This window comes from Oncorhynchus mykiss, chromosome 4 (genome assembly GCF_057628025.1).
Source record: "Oncorhynchus mykiss isolate SJ-2025 chromosome 4, ASM5762802v1, whole genome shotgun sequence".
In the NCBI taxonomy this organism is placed as follows: domain Eukaryota; kingdom Metazoa; phylum Chordata; class Actinopteri; order Salmoniformes; family Salmonidae; genus Oncorhynchus; species Oncorhynchus mykiss.
Genome location: NC_143025.1, coordinates 90,823,720 through 90,840,403, shown reverse-complemented (window position 1 = coordinate 90,840,403; position 16,684 = coordinate 90,823,720). Strand labels below are relative to the sequence as shown.

Here is a 16,684-nt window from a genome sequence, read left to right as displayed (position 1 = left end):
CATTTACACATCTGGTGAAATATTTGGCTCATTGTTCTGTGATAATGCTGCGTGAATGTCCTTTGGTCATCCCATCACAAAATCTCAGGCAACATTTTTTTTGTAAATCCATCCAATATTTTATTGAATAAAAGCCTAACACAAACCTTTTCCAAATTGATCTCAATCATAGAAATCATTGACTGAAAACATAGAAAATGTTCACTGTTAAAAAGAAAATGGATGTACACCACATAATTGATTAATGCAGTAGCTTAATGACAGTGACAAAAACAAATTAGTTAGAATATATTTTAACCAACTCCAAACCCTCATGTAAACCAGACCCCATAATTCTGTCCGAAAGAATGTTGGATGGATCTTGAAAGCCTGGTCGCAGATCGGTGTGTACTCTTACTACCTCAATCGCCGTCCTTGTCACGCCAAACCTGACAAGGGGTTGCCATGATAACACAAAGAGTGTGACACTCAGGCTAGGATCTTGGATGTTAAGTGTTGTAATTTTAAATCGATCCCCAAAAATCAATGAGCAATAGCCTGGTCCCAGATCTGTTTGTGTTGTCTTGCTTTGTCAACTCCCATTGGGCAAAAACACAGATCTGGGACCAGGCAAAAGAAGCAAATCATTTCCCCTGAAATTGCAAAACAACAAAAAAAAAACAATACCTGCTCAAATGGAACACATCCAAAGGAAGAGTTAGGATATTTTCCATGTTACTACAAAACTACCACCGATGCAAAGCTGGCATGTAAAAATGGCACTACAATCCTACTATCCCGATGTTGATGATAGTATACATGTCTGCCCTTTTTTTAAAGTAACAAAAGGTTTGACATGCATTTGTGAGTCAGGTTCTGATAGCCAGATTCAAGGGTTCTCAAAAGAGGAAGAGCAATTCGTACAGGGAACTACTACTGGACTTAAAAAACACATTCAGATGGCAATGTAGATGCGTGGCTGTTATCTTCTGTACATCTTAAAATGAAATAAAAAAACGTAAGAACTAGCAACAAAGTGTTCTTCTAGAAATGACCTAGTTTTCAAAATTATATTTACCGCATCCAAAATTACAGCCTAATTCCCTAAATAGTGCACTACTTTTAACCAGGGCCCAATGCACTTTATATGGAATAGGGTGCCATTTAAGACAACCAACCATTCATTCCCTGATAACTTATGAAACCCTCTCCACCAAAAAATACCTGCCTTGCGATAGCATTTACAAAATCAAAACAAACTAATAAAAGACGCTGTCAAATTTAGTTACCAAACACGTATTCAAATGAATTAACCGACAAAGCACAGAAGTTCAGTGGTTGCCATAGTTTCTCTCTTTTGAGTTACATCACATTCCACCTGCTGTCCAATAAAGGCTTCAATTAATAAAGGTACATCTCAAATGGCACCCTATTGCAATACTTTAGACCAGAGCCCTATGGGACCTGGTCTAAAGTAGTGCACTATAATAGGGAATAGGGTGCCGTTTTGGCGACGCCCAGCACACTATATATAGCCTTTAGCTCGCTTGGCATGGCCAAGACTTTGTACAACGATATAAAAAGGGCCATAGACATTCTCTCAAGGGGGGGGGCAACCATTCATCCCAACAAAATAAAATAAAAACATAAGTCCAAATCAAACTGTACACATTAAATGACAATCTGAGAAATGTCAATTAGAAACAACACATGGAACATTCTCGCCCTCTGATGATAAATCTGTGTATATTCTACATTTCTACCGGTACCTTTACAAAAAAAAAAACAATTAGAATAATTTTAGTCTTCTGAATGAGCCACAGGTGTGTATAGTTTTCAGAGAATAGGCTACCCCTTGGTGCCGTCTGACACCACCGAAACTAGTAGAGTTGTTTTGTCATTATTGGATAGGTCCGAAACGGTGCCCTGGTTATTCCCTGTATAATGCACAACTTTTGACTAGAGTCTACGGGCTTTCGGGCAAAAACTTCAGCCTATGGAGGCTCTGGTCAAAAGTAGTTCACTATACAGGGTGTCATTTTGGACATAGCCATAGTCCGAGGAGGGTGAAGGTTGATCGGGTAGCATTTGGCTGCTCCCCCTGGGCGGAGTGGTGATGCCTCTCTACTCAATCAGCTTCTTCGCCTTGAAGAAGCGCCGCAGGTAGAAGACCTGCCAGGTGGCCAAGCCAATCAGACAGCACATAGAGAAGATGCTGAAGTACAGGACGCGTGTGTTGGTGGACTCTGGAAGAAGGAGAACAGAGTTAGAAATACATACATACATACATACATACATACATACATACATACATACATACATACATACATACATACATACATACATACATACATACATACAGTACATACTGTACATACAGTACATACTGTACATACAGTACATACTGTACATACAGTACATACAGTACATACTGTACATACAGTACATACAGTACATACATACATGCATACATAGCTACGACTATGCATTAGAATAATCACATGTATAACTTGAACTTCTGCATAAAAATATGTATTGATGGTCAAGGGAAGATTTCTCAAAATGGACGGACCGAGAAGTTCACAATCACACACAACACAAGTCCATGTCAGACTAGTAAATGGAACTACTACTATCAATACTGTGCTCTTCTTACCGTTGGTATCCCTCATCTCCTCCTCCCTCCTCTTCATGTAGGCAAAGTCATTGACGATGGACTCGGATAGGTCCTCCAGTCGCCTTAGCTCCACCTCCAGGGGCTTCAGCTTCTCCACTTTGGCGATCTGAGTGGACGAGAGAGCCGTCAATCAACAAAAAACAAAACAATGCAACGCCACAATTCATCCCTTGCCGGTAGGCGTTTATTGGTTTATTGGATTTCCGTTGGACAGTGCAGCAGGAAAGGGATGAACATTTATAAATCAGGAAATTCTAGATGGAAGCTTGGACTGTGTTGGACTGTGTCCCAGTTTGTCCAGTAGGTGTCACTCTCGAGCTGTGCAGTAGCAGTGCCAGTGTTCCCAGTAGTTCAAGATGAACAGGAACACAATGCAATCTGGTCTGGTGTGCAGAACACTTTACCCCTCCTCTCTCTAGTTTTACAGAATTTCTCTTCCCACAAGCTACAGCTAAAACATATAAACTCAGCAACTGTGTTTTTCAGAGTCAGTAGAAAGGCCTCTTTAGTGTCCTAAGTTTTCATAACTCTGACCTTAATTGCCTACCGTCTGTAAGCTGTTAGTGTCTTATCGACCGTTCCACAGGTGCATGTTCATTAATTGTTTATGGTTCATTGAACACGCATGGGAAACAGTGTTTAAACCCTTTACAATGAAGATCTGTGAAGTTATTTTAATTTTTTTGAATTATCTTTGAAAGACAGGGTCCTGAAAAAAGCGATGTTTCTTTTTTTTGCTGAGTTTATAAAGAAATTGGATCAGGACAATATTGAAACAAATCTGTATTTTGGCTAGGGCAGTTTCAAATATATATATATACGAATGGAGGATGTCAGAAAAACAGGAAAATCACATTTCTCAACCAATTCAATCAAATAAATAACTGATGTCGTATTCCATTGGAAATGATGTACTTCTGGTTTACCAAAACACAATGATGTTGACGGTCTAATCGAGGCGTAAGAAAAATAGAGAACAAGTGAAATCAAGCTGACCAGACAGACCAGGTGACCAGACAGACGTCACAGTAGCAGGCCATTGCGTTGGTTACAGACAAGACAGGGATTCTAGCCAACTTGCACTTCCTGGTTTCCTTGCCAACAAGGCTCTATTCCTTGCCAACAAGGCTCTACTCTAACTCCACACGTTGACGCTGCGTAGCTAAGTACGCATGTACTGTACAGTGTTCACCCACATAGGCATGCCCACATTAACACAGACACTGGCCTAGTCCTCCAACCCACGCATGAGCTTCGGGCTCAGTCAGTACGTGTGGGGTAGAGTGGATTATCAATTCACAATACAAGTGTAGCAGAACAGTGTATGCAGTGTTTACTCTAGTGCCTTCAGAAAGTATTCACACCCCTTGACTTTGTCCACATTTTGTTGTTGTGTTACAGCCTGAATTTAAAATGAATTGTGTCACTGGCCTATACCTATACCCCTTAACGTCAAAGTATAATGTTTTGGGGTTGTTGTTTTTTTCAAACACAGATTCAATCGCAAAGCCCAGGTAGGTTTTCCAATGCCTTGTAAAGAAGGGCTCCTATTGGTAGATGGGTAAAAAGCAAGCAGACATTGAATATCCATTTGAGCATGGTGACGTTATTAATTACACTTTGGATGGTGTTACAATACACCCAGTCACTACAAAGATACAGGCGTCCTTCCTAACTCAGTTGCCGGAGAGGAAGGAAACCGCTCAGGAATTTCACCATGAGACCAATGGTGACTTTAAAACGGTTACAGAGTTTAATGGCTGTGATAGGAGAGAACTGAGGATGGATCAACAACATTGTAGTTACTCCACAATACTAACCTAAATGACAGAGTGAGAAGAAGGAAGCCTATACAGAATAAAAATATTACAAAACATGCAATAAAATAATACTGCAACAAATGTGGCAAAGAAATTATCTTTATGACCTAAATACAAAGTGTTATGTTTGGGGCAAATCTATATTTTCAAACAAGGTGGTGGCTGCATCATTTCATGGGTATGCTTGTCATCGTTAAGGACTAGGGAGTTTTTTTATTTTTTTTATTTTAAGGAATGGAATAGAGCTAAGCACAGGAAAAATCCTAGAGGAAAACTTGGTTCAGTCTGCTTTCCAACAGACACTGGGAGATGAATTCACCTTTCAGCAGGACAATGAACTAAAACACAAAGCCAAATCTACACTGGAGTGGCTAACCAAGAAGACAGTGAATATTCCCGAGTGGCCGACAGGCATCAAAATAAGTCTTTTTTTGCTCCACCAGCCACGGTGGGAAGTAGATTATTATTACTTTTAATCTACCAGCCAATCAGATTCTTTTACCAGACAAAATATTTTTTTGACCACTTAAATTACACCAACAAAACACACAAAAAACAGATGAACATGCTTTGTAATGATCCTAAAACAATAAATGTATTACTAGTAAGAAGCAATGTGGTATATTGTTTAATTTCATCTTTTGTGTCCTGGGTCTTTTAACCCCCACTAAAAAATTAACCTGCCCCTTTAAGGTTACCATGGTAACGTGACTCCAGTCATGTTTGTACTAGAGGTTGACCGATTAATCGGAATGGCCGATTAATTAGGGCCGATTTCAAGTTTTCATAACAATCGGAAATCGGTATTTTGGGGCGCCGATTTGCCAATTTTTTTATTTATTTTTACACCTTTATTTAATCTTTATTTAACTAGGCAAGTCAGTTAAGAACACATTCTTATTTTCAATGAGGGCCTAGGAACGAGACAGAACGACAGATTTTTAACTTGTCAGCTCGGGGGATCCAATCTTGTAACCTTACAGTTAACTAGTCCAACGCTCTAACCACCTGCCTCACGAGGAGCCTGCCTGTTACGCGAATGCAGTAAGCCAAAGTAAGTTGCTAGCTAGCATTAAACTTATCTTATAAAAAAACAATCAACCAACGACTGTCGTTGCTCCAATGTGTACTTAACCATAAACATCAATGCCTTTCTTATAATCAATACACAAGTATATATTTTTAAACCTGCATATTTAGCTAAAAGAAATCCAGGTTAGCAGGCAATATTAACCAGGTGAAATTGTGTCACTTCTCTTGCGTTCATTGCACACAGAGTCAGGGTATATGCAACAGTTTGGGCCGCCTGGCTCTTTGCGAACTAATTTGCCAGAATTTTACGTAATTATGACATTATGTGCAATGTAACAGGCATATTTAGACTCATGGATGCCACCCGTTAGATAAAATACGGAACGGAATAAACGTTGTTTTCGAGGTGATGGTTTCCGGATTTGACCGAAGGCTCGTATTTCTGTGTGTTATTACAGTTAAGTCTGTGATTTGATATTTGATAGAGCAGTCTGACTGAGGGGTGGTAGGCAGCAGCAGGCTCGTAATAGTCAAAGGTATATGGTTTAGAGAAATAGTTGACGCGTTATAATTCCTGTAATAACTTGGGGCTGAACTTGAAAGGGGTTCCTTCGTTATTTTACCGTTCATGTCTTCCATAGAGAATGTCTTGATCTACTTCAAATAAGGTCTGTGTTTCGTGCAGGTTAGGGTGCAGGTTAGGGTGTTTAATATTTAGCCAATATTGATCAGAGTTACCTTGTCCTATGGATATCTACACAGTTATAAAATTGGCAAGGTGGTGTAAGCCTACACGAAACACAGACCTTATTTTAAGTGAATCTAAAAAATATCCTATGGCATAAATGAATGAAGGAACCGCTTTTCAGATTTTGCTAGAAGGTGTCATGGGAATTATGACTCGCACTTTGGTAGTCAATTCTCACCATGTCTATTATTAAAATAGGATTTCCTGCATATAGAAATTACAGTTTTTGTTTTCAACATTCATCACAGGTAACTTAAACTCTATTTTTATTCAAACAGTTGAGAGTATTTGTCTCCTAAGCAGACTCTTCAGTATCAGTCTCACTTCAGAGCTGTGTGTGTGTTTCACAGATGGCAGAGAAAAGCAGAGCACCAGTGTGGGACTATTACATGGAATTGGCACCAGGGAAAGCAAGGTGTCTTATTTGTGATAAAGATGTCAGCATGGGGTCAGCAACGGCTAAATCAATAAAATACCACCAACCTGTGGAATCACCTTAAGAACACCCATCCAAAAACCCATAATATGTATTAAAATTAAATTACAATAAAAGTGTTCATTCAGTATTGTTGCAATTGTCATTATTGCAAAAATGTGTGTATATATATATATATATATATATACACACACACATCTCAATGGGAGCCCCATGACACAAACTTTTTTTTTCCTCTTCATTTTTTAGATTGTCTAGTTTTTATTTTGTTGGTTGTTAGTTCTCACTGAAGATGATCTTATAAAATATATTGCATATCTCCATTGACATACTTTATATCCGTTTACTTTACATTAGCTAGGTTTACATCCAAATTGACGACAGATTTTTCACGCGAATATTCTAAAAAAAATCTACATTAAAAACAATGAGCATTTTCCAACCATGTTGTTTCCATTAAACTGACTTGTTGCGGATAAAAAGCTGTGCTTGATGACGTAGTGCATATAAAAAGAACTTAGTGATTCAATTATTTTTTTTAAATATTTTTTTAAAACAAGTTAAATGGGTTTCCATCTAGTTTAACTCTACTGCGTTATATAGCGAATGTGACCACTATGGTCTTGGCATGTCTGCTCCAGCCAACAGCTTCGCTGATACAGTGAGGGTAAACTACCTACAGTACATGAGATTATTATGGACAAAAGAGCTAGATAATTTTTATTTGTCAAAACGGCAGCCAACCATCGATTACCACCAGAATAAGGCCCTCGATCATCACCGTGCACTTTCACCAACTTGTGAAATTCATCATCATTTATTTAATCCGTAGTCTACTAAACTGCATGCCTTTCCCCGAGTCGTAGTGGGAGGACCACACACCACGTCATCGCGTAACTCCAAGTTTACTTCAATATTCGTTATTATATCAATATTTGCGCATAAAATATGTTGTTTTCACCGCCATTTCATTCAGAATTTATTTTACAGACACAAAAAATAAATCCCACCTTGTCTAGAGTATATATTGTTTTGTCGACATTTGGAATGTTCACAGTGAAATTTTCTGTTTCCATCAGGCCCGTCAGGACATTTTTATCCGACAGACTTAACTCGCATGAAAAGAAAAATGAAAGGAAACCTGGTTACTGAAAACTTTCTGCCATCACATTACAATAAACATTTTGTCCCTCAAAATCTGATGAAATGTCCCTACCAAAATGTTGGCACCAAATTAACAAATTCCAGCCCAGTGTGCAGAGGGGCTTCTTTTTTTTTACCCCTTTTTCTCCCCAATTTCGTGGTATCCAATTGTTTTTAGTAGCTACTATCTTGTCTCATCGCTACAACTCCCGTACGGGCTCGGGAGAGACGAAGGTTGAATGTCGTGCGTCCTCCGATACACAACCCAACCAGCCGCACTGCTTCTTAACACAGCGCGCATCCAACCCGGAAGCACCAATGAGTCGGAGGCTACACCGTGCACCCGGCAACCTTGGTAAGCGCGCACTGCGCCCGGCCCACCACAGGAGTCGCTGGTGTGCGATGAGACAAGGACATCCCTACCCTAACCCGGGCGACGCTAGGCCAATTGTGCGTCGCCCCACGGACCTCCCGGTAGCGGCCGGTTACGACAGAGCCTGGGCGCGAACCCAGGGACTCTGATGGCACAGCTGGCGCTGCAGTACAGCGCCCTTAACCACTGCGCCACCCGGGAGGCCTCAGAGGGGCTTCTTTAAACAATTTCAACTGTCATGTAACATTTCCTAGACACTGGGCCTGCAAAGCAAATAAGCAATCCCTTAATGGTGCAAGAGTGTGCGTGCATTTCAGTTTCACTTTGAAGCGGTACCAGCAGCGGTACCAGCAGCGGTACCAGCAGCGGTACCAGCAGCAGTACCAGCAGCAGTACCAGCGACTCACCTCTTCATAGTTCTTGGCCTCCACTCCGTGCTTCATGTCCAGATTAAGCAGCTGGTCGGGGATCCTCCCAGTTCCTGGGTGACAGAACAAATACATTATTTACTACATTTACCAGGCATGGATGGCTTTACTCAGCTCATTCAATAACAGCAAGCAATAAAACAAGTTGGAAGGACTCCTTCCAGTCACATGGACCGTGTTTGGCAGGACACAATGTTTTGTTTCATTCAGATAGAAATATGCTACGTAGCGCAAACAATGTTCCCATTTCTATCTGAAACATTTAACAGAGTTTGGGTACTGAATGTGACCCAGCTATAAACCTCTCCCGTCCTAACTTATCACCTGCTGCTTCATTTCATTATTGGTTGTTGACTGACTGGCCTCCATTAAGTGTTTAAACAGAGTAGTGTTCTCAGAACCCTGACCCAAATTTTGCATGTTTTGGCCAGCTATAGCCTGAAATCCAGAACAGATGGGTACTCAGGCAAATCTGTCAACAAATGACTACTTGTGGAGTAACGCAGTTAGGCGAACAATTGCATTGAACAATGCCTGCTCCTTGCAAACATCTAGGTTAAAGATCACCATCACTTTAAGCACCACAAAATAAATACTTTGCACTTTGACTTACCCATGGGCGATTTGCTCTCAAAGCACACTTCAAACATGTCATAATCCTCTGTCGTGAAGGCAAACTTTCCTTTCGTTGCACCTTCCTTTGAGTATAGGATGTGTCCCGACGAGTCTGTGATCTAACGTTAAACACACGTGATATAGTACAACAACATAAAAAGCAGAAAATACAACACGTGTATTGACAGCTGGTGCATGAGTGTTGCAACGGGCAATGTTTATACCCAACTCTCACACACAACATCAGCTAACTTAGTAGTAGGCAAATTATAGACTTTTATGATTTGTATGAGTTTGTCAACGTCTTATTCTAACCCTGCATCCACTTTGTTGACATCATGAGCAAGATTATACTGCATGCTAGCTAACTTGGTAGCTACACGTTTCACAGAGTGGATGAGGGGAGTTAAGAATGACGTGTAACATCCTGAAATGAGTTTTCACCATCTCAACTGATACTAAACATTGAAATAAAATAATTGAGTTGAAATACCTTTTACGTATTTAATAATATTACACACTTTGTTTGCTAAAAAAAAAATATGTACAATTCTGCTATTTCAATTAAAAACCATTTAAAAGCGCAAGAACCAGGAAGGACCTGTCACAGGCCCAATCAGGCTAACATTTAGCTACCAGGCTAACATTTAGCTACCAGGCTAACATTTAGCTACCAGGCTAACATTAGCTACCAGGCTAACATTAGCTACCAGGCTAACATTTAGCTACTGTTTGAATGCTAAATGACGAGACAGAGGCATTGATGCGAGTAACCAGTCTTGTTCAGTACATCACAACCCATCCGGGTATCTGAAGCACCCCGGTAAAACACAAGAGTTGCAGTAATGAACATTTACCAACAGATGGCATCACTGTGCCATCTTACACCCATAACATCTTCCCTTTAATAAAATAGGACAGGAGGTGTCAATTCACTAACAAAACAAACCTAGTAACAATTTCCAACATGAACAGTTTAGTATTTTTTTTTTTTTTTTTTTTTTTTTCCAGAACAACAACACATTTTGATATTCTCTTCACTTTTATCTCTGTCAACAATCCCTGATGGGAAACCTACAGATTAAGTCTTTTTGGTGGCTGGGACAGACGCCCGCATCGTGAAAAGACAGGGGGCTTGTCTGCGAGGACTGCGGGTTCCCGCACAGGCGTGTCACCTGAATGTCTAAGGGGAGAATTGATGGGTGAGGGAGCGGCCGACCTGTGATCCCCTGGCTCTTCGCCCAGTGCCTCAGGCCCCATGTGACTTGCTGGGGTTCTGTCTTTTGTCATGCGACCCCTTTGACCATCAGGGTTCTGAGTAGGTGCTGTCTCAGCAATCCGAAGGTCAACCCTGTTACGACGGTACAGTGATCCATTCACTTCGACCAAGTAGGAGCGTGGTGCCACTTTCTGTACACAGGATCCGAGTCTCCAGAGGCCTGTCCGGTCCCCTGGTAGTGGCTTCATTCGCACCGTTTCACCCACCCTGAGCTCAGGTAAGTCTTTTGCTGATTTGTCGTAGATGAACTTGGAGACCTGTCTTCTGTGACGTAGCTTCACCAGCACGTCTGTCACCACACATGGCTCCAGGAGAGTGCTGGCTACTGGCAGAGCTGCTTTTAAGCGCCGTGCCATGAGGCGCTGTGCCGGGCTGCTGTCCATGCCTTCTGTCGGGGTATTGCGCCACTGCAGGATTGCTTTCCAAGCATCTTTGCCCTCTCGCAGAGCCTTTTTGCAGAGGTTCTTTGCGATTTTTACTGCGGACTCTGCCTTCCCATTAGCTTTTGGGTGTCGTGGTGATGAAGTGACGTGCTCGAATTCCCATCCTGCAGCAAATTTTCGGAACTCAACTCCGGAGAATTGGGGTCCATTGTCTGAAATTACCCTATCTGGCTGTCCATAGCGGGCAAACTGAGCCTTGCAGCGTTTGATCGTTGTCTCTGCTGAGAGGTCGGGGAGGAGGTCGATCTCCCAAAAGTCTGAGTAATGATCGACTACCAGCAGAAAGTCTTTGCCACTGTGCTGGAAGAGATCTAGACTTACTATCTGCCAGGGGCGCATCGGTAGCTCGTGGGACATCATCGTCTCTCTCTGTTGCTCAATGGCATATTCATTGCAGATTGTGCATTTACTGACATAGTCTTTAATTTCACTCTGCATTCCTGGCCAATACAGTGTGTCACGTGCTTGTCTGTAACAGGCCTCACCTCCTATGTGACTTGAGTGCACGCGTGCCAACATCTCAGGGCGCAGAGACCGGGGAATAACGACTCTCTGACTCTTGAATATCACTCCGTTTTGAACACTGAGCTCCTCTTTGATTGGCCAATATTCTCTGACGGCTAAAGCAGTTTCTTCCCTGCAGTCGGGCCAGCCCATCAGAATCACAGACCTCAATGCCTGGAGTTGCCCGTCCCTGTCTGTGTGCTGTCTGATTTGTATAAAGCGCTGGTCCGTAACATTAAGGTAGTCAGCCTGGTTGATGTGTTCAACATCCACTTGCTCTGTTTGCAAGCTGCACACTGCGTGTTGTTCATGCATGGAGCGTGTGTGAGTGCCTGATGCAGTAGCCCTGCTGAGCGTGTCACTCACATACATCTCTGGCCCTGGCTTATACACCACCTTGAGGTTGTAGTTTTGTAGGGCCAGTAGCATGCTCTGCAGTCGTTTTGGGGCATTCAGGAGAGGCTTGCTGAATATAGCAATAAGGGGCTTGTGATCGGTCTCTGCGGTAATATTGTCGCGCCCGTACAGGTAGTGGTGGAAGCGTTGGCATGCAAACACAATGCTGAGGCACTCCTTCTCTATCTGGGCATAGTTCTGCTCTGTTGGGGTGAGTGCCCTAGAGGCGAATGCCACAGGCTGGCCCTCCTGCATGAGGCAACAGCCAAGTCCATACTGGCTTGAGTCACTCTGAATCGTGACAGGTTTTGACACATTGTAGTATCGCAGTACAGGTGTCTGGGTGACCAGTTGTTTTATTTCCCTCACCGCTGCGTCATGTTTTGGGAGCCAATGCCAGATGGTGTCCTTGTCCATGAGCCTCCTCAGTGGCTCACACACTTCAGAGAGCCGCGGTAGGAATTTGGCCAGGTAGGTGACGAATCCGACGAAGCGCTGCACTCCCTTCACGTCAGATGGGTGGGGCATTTCCAAGACAGCCTTCACTTTTTCAGGATCCGCCTTCAATCCGGTGGAGGACAAGATGTGCCCATGAAAGCGGACCTCTGGCACTTTAAACTGAAGCTTTTTTATGCTTAGCCTTAGCTTGACCTGTCTGCATCTGACCATCAGGGCCAGCAGCTTGGCGTCATGGTCACATTCTGCCTCCTCATCACTGTCCCCACAGCCCACTACGAGAATGTCATCTGCTATGGGTTCCACGCCACTAAGTCCCATCAACAGCTCATGCTGTTTCCGCTGATACACCTCTGGAGCCACGGAGACACCAAACGGAAGCTTCAACCACCTCTTCCTGCCCCAGGGTGTCCAAAAGGTGGTCATGTAGCTGCTGGGCTCGTCGAGCTTGCACTGCAGAAAGGCATCTCTGGCATCCACGAGCGTGAAGACTCTGGCCTTTGGGAGCTTGTAAAGAACATCCTCCAACGTGGGCATAATGTAATGTGAACGTCGCAGAGCCCGGTTGAGGTGTTTAGGATCAATGCATATCCGTAGCTTGTCTGGTTTCTTGACGATAACCATATTACTTATCCAGTCCGTAGGCTCGGTGACGGATATGATGTGGCCATCTGCTTCGTATTTGTCAAGCTGAGCCTTCGTAGCTGCTTTCATGGCCACTGGTACATTGCGGGGTGCACACTGGACAGGCTGGATTTCTGCGTCCAACTCAAAGTGGACTTCCCCAGGAACTGACTCGACCGGTGCGTTGAAGACATCATGGTACTTGCTTAGGAGTGTCTCCTTGCTCAGGGGCCCAGCCTGGACTTTGTCAATAATGTTAAGATCAGCTGGGATGGTGAAGTTAATAAGTCCAAGGCGCTCGCATGTAGAACCTGACAGTAATGGCTGTTGACTAGCCTCAACTATTTCAAACTCAAGGGTGTATTTCTGGCCACGTAAAACACACTCTGTCACAAACAGGCCTAAAGAGGTCATGAACTGGCCTGAATACAGTTTCAGCTTGGTGCTACTCTGTGTGAGTTTGTCTCTGGGCGCAAGCCTCCTTTTGTCTTTAAGGCTCATAACGTTGCATGTGGCCCCTGAATCTAGCTGGCATTGCTGTGGTTTATTATTAAGTAGCAGAGTGACAAACCACTTTTGTCCTTTTGCCCTCACTGCCCCTATGCACTCGCTAGCATATACATCCTCTGTGCTGTCGTTCCCTTCATCTGTGTTTGTTTCCATGGAGTGCACTTTACCCTCCTTTCTCTTGCTTTTCATGCAGACCCTTGCGAAGTGATTAGCTGTACCACAGGATTTGCATAATTTTCCATAGGCTGGGCAGTGTTCTTTTCCTCGTCCATGAGAAATGCCACAATATCGGCATGTATTGGGGTTGTCTACTGCAGAGTTGGCTGTAGTATTAGCATTAGCTGTGGCAAAGGGGAATTTCTTTACTGGCTGCCTGAATGTAGCATTTACATTGTCCGTATGTTGCCTTTCTAGCTCCATGGACCTCATCCGTATATCAGTAAGCTCTGCTGCACGGCATGTCTCCACTGCCAAGGCCAGCGTCAGGTCACGTTCTCTCAGCAAACGTCTGCGGGTGCCCTCATCCGTTATGCCAAGCACAATCGTATCTCTGATCAGTTCATCTCTTAAAGCACCATAGTCACATGTAGCTGCCTTTTCCCTTAACCTAGTGACAAAGCTGTCAATGGACTCCCCGTCCTCCTGTTTGCAACGACCGAAAACATAACGCTCGTAGATGACGTTCTTTGCTGGCGTAAAGTAATGTTCAAGAGCATCAAGAATAGCTATAGCGTTACCTTGCTGTGCTGCTGTTAGGTTCAGGTTGTGTTTGTATACGTGTCGGCATTCAGTTCCCATTATAGTCCTCAAAGTGGCAGCCACTACCTCATCTTCCTTTTCCAGAAGTCCCGTTGCTAGCGCGTAGTCCTCCCATTCACCTCTAAACGTATCCCAGTTCGTGCTCCAATCCCCGCTGAGCTTCATAACGGCGGGAGGGGGAATGTTCGCTGCCATGTCTAACCGATGCTAACAACACTGAAGCTAACTAGCAAACTCACTCTAGCTTAAGGCCAATTCCGGGCGAAATTTTACACAAATAAGCATTTGTTTGTAAACCAGAGCAGGTGACTCTAATTTGCGGAAAGCATGGTTAGTTATCCGACTCTGACACCATGTTTGAATGCTAAATGACGAGACAGAGGCATTGATGCGAGTAACCAGTCTTGTTCAGTACATCACAACCCATCCGGGTATCTGAAGCACCCCGGTAAAACACAAGAGTTGCAGTAATGAACATTTACCAACAGATGGCATCACTGTGCCATCTTACACCCATAACAGCTACCAGGCTAAGATTTAGCTACCAGGCTAACATTTAGCTACCAGGCTAACATTAGTTAGCAAGATAACAGCAGCTGTCAACAAGACGTTTAGCTAGCCAGCTGTTATGAATAGCAATTTATATGAACACGGTTGCATTTCCACGTATTGTTTTAAAGTCACTTCTCATCAAAAAAATGATATGAACAAACTGCGTTTGGGCCTTTCAATGTAAATAACAATTAGTAGCTAGTTAGTTTAGCTTAGCCGTCAGTACCGTTATTGCAACAGCATCAAACTCACCTTCAGGTTGGTCTTTGTGTTGGACTGGTCGCTGATTTCATACTCCCCCGTGACCAGCACGTCTTTGTGGATCTCTTCCCGTAAACATTTCCTTGAATTCACCGGTAAAAAGAATGAAATTGATAATACCGATTCAATGAGAACCGGTAAAAGAAGCAGGGTAGCGAACCGAGCCATGGCTACTAGCCGAAATAAACATGCGCAACAGCTTAGAAAGCTACTGCAGTTTGAGTTGCCTCGGATCTCTCCATAGCGCCGCAACGCAAAGGAGGTCTGTGAGGGACCAAATGGAAGGATGTTACCACAGCCACAAAGTCAAAATGGGTTACATCTTACAAATGTATTCAAGGATGGAGTTATGCATGAGGTTATAAATGTGGTTAAGGGTAGGATTCATATCAGGGTTAGGTTTAAATCATAGTTTAAAAAGATAACTTGTAGAAATTGGGTTTATGACTTTGTGCCTGTGGTAACTAGTGACAACCGTGGCTGGACAGATGGATGGATCGATAGACAGATAGATTACACAATAACCTAACCAGACAGTACAGTAAATGTTTAATCCTCAACAGTATTATATAACAGGCCATATCACATTCACAGATACTGGGGTATTCTGAAGATCCCAAAAACTATTATTATCTTGTCAGCAGCAGCTCAGAGATGAACGAATCCGGGAGAATTACATCACTCCACTCCGGTTGCTTCTCCAATGGCACCCTATGCTCTATTCAATGCACTACCCCCGCTTAGTACATCAAACAACACCTCTGAATGTCACTCTCCCTGACAGTTTTCTCAAGTGCCATTAACCACATGTTTGATGTTATTTAACCACTATTTATTTAGGTTATATATTGCCACAATAGATCTGGATTGGGGCCAATTCCATTTCAATTCCAGACAATTCAGAAAGATTGAATTGACTGAAATTGAAACGGAATTGAGCCCGACCCTTCAAAAAAAGGCTCATGAACAGATTCTACCCCCAAGCCATAAGACTGCTAAACAAGGCTGCTAAATAGTTAACCAAATTGCTACCTGCATTGACTCTTTTTTTGACTCTATGCACACACACTAGACTACCCACGCACTCACACATACTTACACTGACACTCCAACACATACATACACACACACACTCACTGTTGGCACACCGTCACCACACACACACTTCCACATTCATCACATACGCTGCTGCTACTGTCTATTATCTATCCTGTTGCCTAGTCGCTTTACCCCCTACCTATATGTACATATCTACCTTAATTACCTCGCACATCGGCTCCGTACTGGTAACCCACGTATATAGCCAAGTTATCATCGGATCAGTACTGTTAACCCATATATATAGCCAAGTTATCATCGGATCAGTACTGTTAACCCATATATATAGCCAAGTTATCATCGGATCAGTACTGGTAACCCATGTATATAGCCAAGTTATCATCGGATCAGTACTGTTAACCCATATATATAGCCAAGTTATCATCGGATCAGTACTGGTAACCCATGTATATAGCCAAGTTATCATCGGTTCAGTACTGGTAACCCATGTATATAGCCAAGTTATCATCGGATTAGTACTGGTAACCCATGTATATAGCCAAGTTATCATCGGATCAGTACTGTTAACCCATATATATAGCCAAGTTATC

General features: G+C 42.9%; 1 protein-coding gene across 1 annotated transcript; it reads right to left on the bottom strand.

The window, feature by feature from the left end:
• Nucleotides 1-94: 94 nt before the first annotated feature.
• On the bottom strand, nucleotides 95-15,234 carry LOC110522642 (transmembrane emp24 domain-containing protein 10). The gene is made up of 5 exons (XM_021601114.3): nucleotides 15,027-15,234; nucleotides 9,250-9,370; nucleotides 8,616-8,689; nucleotides 2,636-2,762; nucleotides 95-2,225 (listed from the first exon to the last, which is right to left on the bottom strand). Exons 1-5 carry the CDS (start codon nucleotides 15,201-15,203, stop codon nucleotides 2,104-2,106), a joined length of 621 nt encoding a protein of 206 aa, XP_021456789.1. The 5' UTR covers nucleotides 15,204-15,234; the 3' UTR covers nucleotides 95-2,103.
• Nucleotides 15,235-16,684: the final 1,450 nt, after the last annotated feature.